A 7,361-nucleotide genomic window follows, 5' to 3' on the forward strand; every position below is an offset into this window, starting at 1 on the left:
TGGTGGCATGCACCTGTAGTCCCAGCTACTTAGTAGGCTGAGGCAGGAGAATCACTTGAACTCAGGAGGTGGAGGGTGCAGTGAGCTGAGATCGCACCACAGCTCTCCAGCCTGGGTGACAGAGTGAGACTCCATCTCAAAAAAAAAAAAAAAAAAAAAGGAGTTATCCCAATTCCAACTGTTTAGTTAGGCCAATGGGCATATACCAGCACCAAGAGAAATGTATTTTTATCTGGTGCATAGTACAGATGGGCACCTTTCCAAATGGGCTACAGCCCATCAGCAACCTTCAAGTTGATGGAAATCCCTCTAGTTCCTGTGACAACAAGACCCTCAGTTATCATTTAAGTATCAGACAAATGTCAGTTCAAATGTTATTCTTTAGGTGTAATTGGTATAGAAATTATTATTCCTAGGTAATTCAATGTAGAAACGGAGAGGTTTTGATGAAATATGTACTTGTGCCACATTGTTCCTTCCTGTTTTCTCCCATCTATAAAACAATCTTATTTAAGGAATACTTTTTTCCAAAGTAAATGGCTCCCCTTGAAGAATACTTAAGTGGGAATCATACTAAAAGGTACCTTTGAGAAAGTTAAAAAATAAAATAAAATAAAATCATTTTTTGTATGTCAATAGAGTAACAGATAAATCTGACTTCTAGTTTCAGATTCTTTACTTTTTGGTGGACAGAAATTTTATTCATCAACATACTTCCTAGTTATGTTTCCCATGTCCTTTTCAGCTAAATGCTTCTATTCATAAACAAGTCCACTCCAAGGGGACAATACATGGTTATTGTCCCCATAGGTCCAATTCATTTGACCAACTCATAAACACATCACATTCTGGTACAAGTTTCCTAGCTTATGGTTTTGCTCTTAAAGCACTTCTCAGAAAGTGCTCCTGGGGGAAATGTAGGAATATGAATAAGGATAAAGCCACCATCACCAAAGCTTTAGAAGCCGCTTCAGTGATTCAACAATGGGTAGGGATAAGGATGCCTTGGAGAAGGTTTTTAAAAATTCTCCCTAGAAGAAGTGCACAGTGAAAGGTAAGGCACAGTTATGTGTTAGTTAACTAAATTAAGAAACTACTTGGAAATTAATTGTGTTGCTTAGCAACAAGTTTGACTAAAGAATGTAAATGTGCTCAGAATTACTCATCACTACAATAGTGGTGTATGCCAGAGCTAGAGAATACAGTCATCTTGTATCGCTAGTTTCAGAGCCGAAGTACATAATTTTTAAAAATCACTTTGAGCTTTTATCCTAATACATGACTAATTCAAGCCACACCAGAGTTCTTGCATTAAACTGCTAGATTAGTGATAGCTATATTGATTAGACTGTATTGGGAGAGTGCTGGCTTTTTGTTCCAGAAATTCAAATAATGTCTTTTAAGGTCTACCACCCACGACTGATACTTTGAGTCATAAAAGCTTGGGAAAGCATAGAACATGAAAAGGCTTGAGACCTGATAAAGATTTAATGAGATTCAAGGAAAAGACATTTAAGATATCATACTGATGCTTCTGGCAAGCAAAGAATTTGGACTTGAATTTCTGTGTTAAGCTTTGCTTTAGAAATATGGCCTGTTCAATTGCAAATTCAATCCCAGATCTTTCTAGTATTTTTGGCATTTAAGGGTGAGAAAGCTCTCAATTCACAGTTACTCTGTATGGTACAACACTGTCACGGGCATAGTGCAAAAGATACAGTGACTTCACTTCTTTACTCATGAAAAGGCAAGGTCTTGTAGTGTATCTCCCTTCATAACCAGGTAAACATTTCATCAGCAAGAACAGTTCAATGTCTCCAGACAATTCAAACTTCCACAACAATATTCTAAATAATTGTTGAATCCCAAGACTCTTTTTCTAAGCCAGAGATAAATGTAAACATTCTCCCATAGTATTTCCCTCAAAGGTTTCTTTCTGTTTTCCTGTGACCCTACTCCTAATCAATGTCCCAAATCTCCCCTTCCAAAGCAAGGCCTGGAATGGATTCAGTCCATTAGCTAACCCAGTGTTGGGGGCACTGGCAGAAACAAACCAAGCAGCAGTATGTTTTGGTCCTGATTCTGGATCCTCACCTTCTAAGCTATTTGTAAGCCACTTTATGTCCTTGCCTACTTGGTCAGCAGATTATTCACTTAAAACTCTGAAGGTAGGGGATGTTTTTCCTACTTGAGTTTTTTCATAGACCTCCCAGCTACACAGTATATCTCATCTGTCTTGACATGTACCATTTCAAACATTAACGACTCCATTACTGTCACACACTCGAGTCTCAAAAATTGATTTTTGTCATCAATCCTATCATTTGATACAGAGAGGTAAAAGGTTTTGCTTAAAGGCTAGGTTCTCCACTTACTGCCACAGAAGAGAGGCACAGTCTGGGGATGACAGGCGTTGGTTGTTTGTTTTGTTTCTTTTTTTTTTTTTCTGTTGAGATCAACTAGGGGAAAGTTTGTCACTGAGGGGTGTGTACGTGTTTTATCCTTAGCTTTTTGCTTTTCTGTATATGGTTTTGCATTCATTTCTCAAATTCACTTCAATATTCATTTATTTTCTTTGCTTTGTATGTATGACTCAATTTTGACATTACTATTTTTGTACAAACAGCTTTTGAAATCCTGTCATGCAGTGTCCCAATCGCAAGGTAGGACCGAAACTCTGATAAGCAAGACATTGCTTTCCTTCTCGACTACGTCCGTATTCTCTGTGCAGTCTCCATTTATGAGTCACATCTGGTCATAACTAATATCTGAAGGGTTTGGATTTAAAAGCTTGACTATTCCATGCTTGGATTTCTGATGTCATATTCATGCCAAAATGCCCAGAGTCTTTAGAGAATTACTTCTGAGGGTATTTGAGCCTGTATTTTCTATTGCAGGTCTGGGAAACAAATCATGGTAATAAAGACATAACCAGAGTAGTGATGTGCAGCTGTCATTTGGACTGACCACAGCTAAGACAGGGTCACAGAGTCGGATCACTCACAAATGTTAATATGACTCCAATTAATTTTTAAAGCACCCAGTAAAAGTTGGTTGGTGGTTTTTAATGACGGAGCTGTGCTCTGCGTGTAGAAACATTACACGATGACTCTTGTCATGCTCTCTCTAAGTCCCATCTGCTAAAGACCCTGATCACCCCTCATAAGTAAGGTGACCATATAATTTATTGTCCATACCAGGATAGTTTTGAGAGTGAAAGGCAGCTCTGTTCATAATATCTAGGACTACAGGCATAAACTGGAATTGCCTCAGACAAATGAGAATGAATGGTCACCCAACTCATACAAAAACTTAGCTGTTGGAATAGTCTTGTAATGTCCTATGATTCTTCCTTCTACACCGTGGTCAATACTTTCTTCAGAAGCTAAAGGGGGAGAAGCACAGAGAATCGTTTGCTACTATTTACTGAACACGGAAGTATTTAATTTCCAGTGCTGATAATGTTTCACTCTCATCCCTTATGAATACTGTTTGTGTCATAGTTTCATGTTTGTATATTTTTCTCCATTTCTTCATTTCTCTATTAGAGTATTACTATACTTTAGGCATAAAAAATATCTGGGCAGAGGGAACCACCCATCCCAATTTTACACAGAAGGATTTAATTCTTTGGTGTTATTATATCCATCCTCACCAAAATGAAACTTAATGCCAAAATATAGAAGTAAGAAGAAGAAGGAAATCACAGTATAGTCTATGGGTTAAATTAATTTTGTCACAAGAATTCATTTGGAAGATGCTTCTCGTATAATGTACAGAGTTGACCAAACTCCCTCCCAGTAACCTTCCATTTAGTTGGAATATCTAAGCAGACATGAATATTAACATCAGGGCACTTCAGAATCTGCCTCCGATTTGTATCTTCATAGGTCCATGTTTCTATTTTCAAATGTCCTTTATTTCAAAGCAGCATGTCACTAAAAAAAGAAATGGGCAATCCTCATTCCTCAAAAGATATGTGCATTGGGTTGGGCAAAAGCATCCAGGCTACCAATTGGATAATAAAAACTGAAATGTACTATTTGATTTTTTCCTGTTTCCAAGCAAGTATTTCTCACCAGACGCTGCCCCTGTCATACCCCCTTTCCTCTTCTCGAATCAGCTTGTTGTCTTAGTGACAATCTGAACTCATGAGGTTGAATTCACTATTACTTACTTCCTGGTAGTCCATAAAAATTACCCTAGAGAAGTAAGAGCCCACAGGGATAGAGTTTGCACAACAGGATTCCTCAAGGCCTGCATGTTCCTGTAACATTCCATTTACAGAAGACTCCAGCCAGTCCAATGTAATATGCTGTCACCTGAACTTCTCTATCAATTAGATTCTTAGGGAATTATTTTTAACTAAATTTCAGGCTATTTAGGAAATAAGTTGTACATAAGCAATACTTATTCTAAATGTGATAAAATTATCTACACACAGTCAAAGCAACGTGTCAATCTGTGGAAACTAAATCAAGCAGTTTGTGGTAAGAAGTGGCAAGAAGTAACCTGCCCTTTTTCAGTCTAAAGATAAAGCAAGTGGTCTACCCTCTCTTCAAGTGGTTCTCCTGGCACTGTGTAACCAGTCCTTCTCGAAATTTAATGTGTATAAAAACTTCCTGGAGATCTTGTTAAAATGAAGATTTTAACTGATTCAATAGGTCTGGGGTAGACTCCAAGATTCTATGTTTCTAAGAAAGTCCCAGGCAATGCCACGCTGCTTCTACGTGGACCATATTTTGAGTAGCAAGAATGTGGTGACAGGATCATATTTATGGGAGAAGAGAGGCCAGGGTTGTTAAGTGCCTTCAGATAAGAATTTCAACACACGTAAGGCCATGTTTCTGATGTTATAGGCGAAGGAGATGCAGCAGATGGTGAAATTGGAAGCCGAGATGGACCGCAGACCAGCAACAGTAGTATGAAACTCCAAAATGCTAACTGAAGCAGCAAACCCACAAAGCATCAAAAGATTCACTCACAAACTTCTGAACACAAACTCCGTGGATGAAAGCTGTTTATTTTGTTTCCTTCATGTGTAAACAAGATGGTATCTGAAACCAGAGAGACTTGGAATGTCTGATTGACTTCTATTTAGCAGCTTGAGTATTGCATTTCCTTGGCCAAACAAAAGTAGCTACAAATCCACAAAAATTTACTATTCCAGTAAGGCAGAGTTTAACCATTGATAATACAACTTAAACATGTTTGCTATAAAATACCATCACAAGTAAATGAGCTTGGTGTTAACAACTCTCCTTTGTGATGCCTTAGGACATGTTTGAGCTGCAGCAAAAAAACAAAAACAAAAAACAGTGCATTAGCAATTTCATAGCAAGTGCATGCACTAGCAAAAGAAAACTCTGTCTACAAATGTATTAGCAGAAGTGGTGGTCTGCTAGACAAATAATTTTGCAAAATTTTTCTACATCTAAGTTACCTCATCAGTAAGTGCCGTGTCTCTACCATGCCATCAGAGGCTAATTTCCTGTAAAAGTTGTGGAAATTACTAGAACAATAGAAAAATAAAGCAGTGTGTGTGTGCCAAAACTCATCATTACTCAAAGGAGAACTGTGTTAAGCACATTTAAGAAAGTTGACATCTGACATTGCTTTATAGGAATTGTTTCCGCAGATTCCAGATACTACAATTCACACCATAAAGATTGTGAAGTGATTATTGGCAAACGTTTGTAAATGTGACCATGTATAAAGTATTTATACTCTTTAATTCACACTGTTAGAGAGCAAAATCATCTAAGTATTGCCACATGACAAGATTAGTAAGCAGGAATACTAGAACTATGTTTGCATGATACACAAGCACCAATAAAGACTAATCCATACAGACACAGTTAACCTAATGCCAAATAAATACTGGTTAAATACATGTATGGCACAGAATATAATTTGACTATCAAGACTTTTAGCATAATGAAAAAGTCTATATATATGTGTATATGAATTATGTGGGCATTCTTGATACTTCAAGTTCTAGTTTGAAAAAAAATACATAACTAATTTAATTTTACACAAAAATATTTATGCAGATTTTCAGAATTTCATATCAGGAAATGACCTTTTTATGTCTGTTAAATATCAAAACAATTTGCTACAGTGTTAATCTGCATGGTCTTTAAGCCTGTTGTAGTTGAGATGCAGACAGTGCATGAAAAAGTATTCCGCTGGGAATTGAGCCATGCCACCAAAGCCAAGAGGAGCGCATGGAAACCCGGTAGTCTAGAACTAATCAGATTACTGATTTTAGTGCACAGCACCAAATGAATTGTTGTATATGCTTGTACAAATTAATTCTGTGTGTTCCTCTGAACAAAGCGGAGAAAATGATGATACCATCGATATTGAAATTAAACTTCCAACTTCTCTAATAAAAAATTAAAATACACATAACACTCGTCAGAGTATTTGCTCCCAAGATGCATTCTAGCAAGTGTTTTGCCTTTTTCATATGCATGATCTCATTGTTATTTTCAAAGGGGGCTTATTAATACCCCCACATGTTTTTCACCCAAATGATGCAAAACATGCAGATTCTAGTTGACTTCAGATGTAATATACTTGTTTTTCTCCTATTTATGATTTGAACCGGATTCTGTAAAATATCTCTGGTTCTTAGTTTCCTTATCTGTAAAACAGTGGAGTTAGACTACATATCTTTCGGCACTAACATCTCATGAAAAATTTTGGTTAATAAAATATCACCATATTTAGATTGCCAATTTTCAAAGATTCTGAATGGCTTCTCATCATCAAATCAAATCAAATCCAAGAGCTCAACTGTGCTCACCATTCTGTAACACTTGACTGAATTCATCACTTGCCTCCTCTTGTTTCTGCTTTGGAGAGGTACTACTAGTTTTTCCATTTTTCTTACTTCTTCTCTGGCTTTTCATCCTCCTAGACCACCATAAGCATTTATATTTTCCAGTGTTATATATGGAACCAGTTTTTGTCTTTAATCCAGGTTACTTTTAGTATTTGAGACATCATATCATTAATCCATTGTAGTAGGATTAAAATGTACACACAACTCAAATGTGCAACCTAAAGGTGTTACCTGCTATTGTAAGTTCATATTATACTCAAACCTTGCATTCTCCCTTATTATGAAGAAAAATTAATTGCCAGTTAAAGTAACTCAGTTCTTCCAGTTATAAAAAAACAAAAAACAAAAAAAAACCCATTTTCAGGGACATGTTTAGTTACTTGATAGTCAAATTCCCTGTTAGAGGCCCTCCCCATACAAGAGATCTTGCTTTTTGCCCCAAATGGCATCTGGGTGTGAGGGAAGCTCATGTGTCCACCTGGCAATTGGTAGGAGCGTCTGGTTTCCCCAT

The 7,361-nt window shown here is 37.0% G+C and overlaps 1 protein-coding gene across 1 annotated transcript in view; it reads left to right on the forward strand.

The window, feature by feature from the left end:
• Positions 1-6,751, forward strand: part of PLCB4 (phospholipase C, beta 4) — a 293,921-nt gene extending 287,170 nt beyond the window's left edge. The window contains exon 37 of the mRNA XM_011998921.1: positions 4,860-6,751. Within this exon, the coding sequence (XP_011854311.1) occupies positions 4,860-4,928 (69 nt within the window). The 3' untranslated portion in view covers positions 4,929-6,751. The remainder of the gene's footprint in view (positions 1-4,859) is intronic.
• The last annotated feature ends 610 nt before the right edge of the window (positions 6,752-7,361 follow it).

The sequence above is a fragment of the Mandrillus leucophaeus genome, unplaced genomic scaffold, assembly GCF_000951045.1.
Source record: "Mandrillus leucophaeus isolate KB7577 unplaced genomic scaffold, Mleu.le_1.0 Scaffold116, whole genome shotgun sequence".
Lineage (NCBI taxonomy): Eukaryota > Metazoa > Chordata > Mammalia > Primates > Cercopithecidae > Mandrillus > Mandrillus leucophaeus.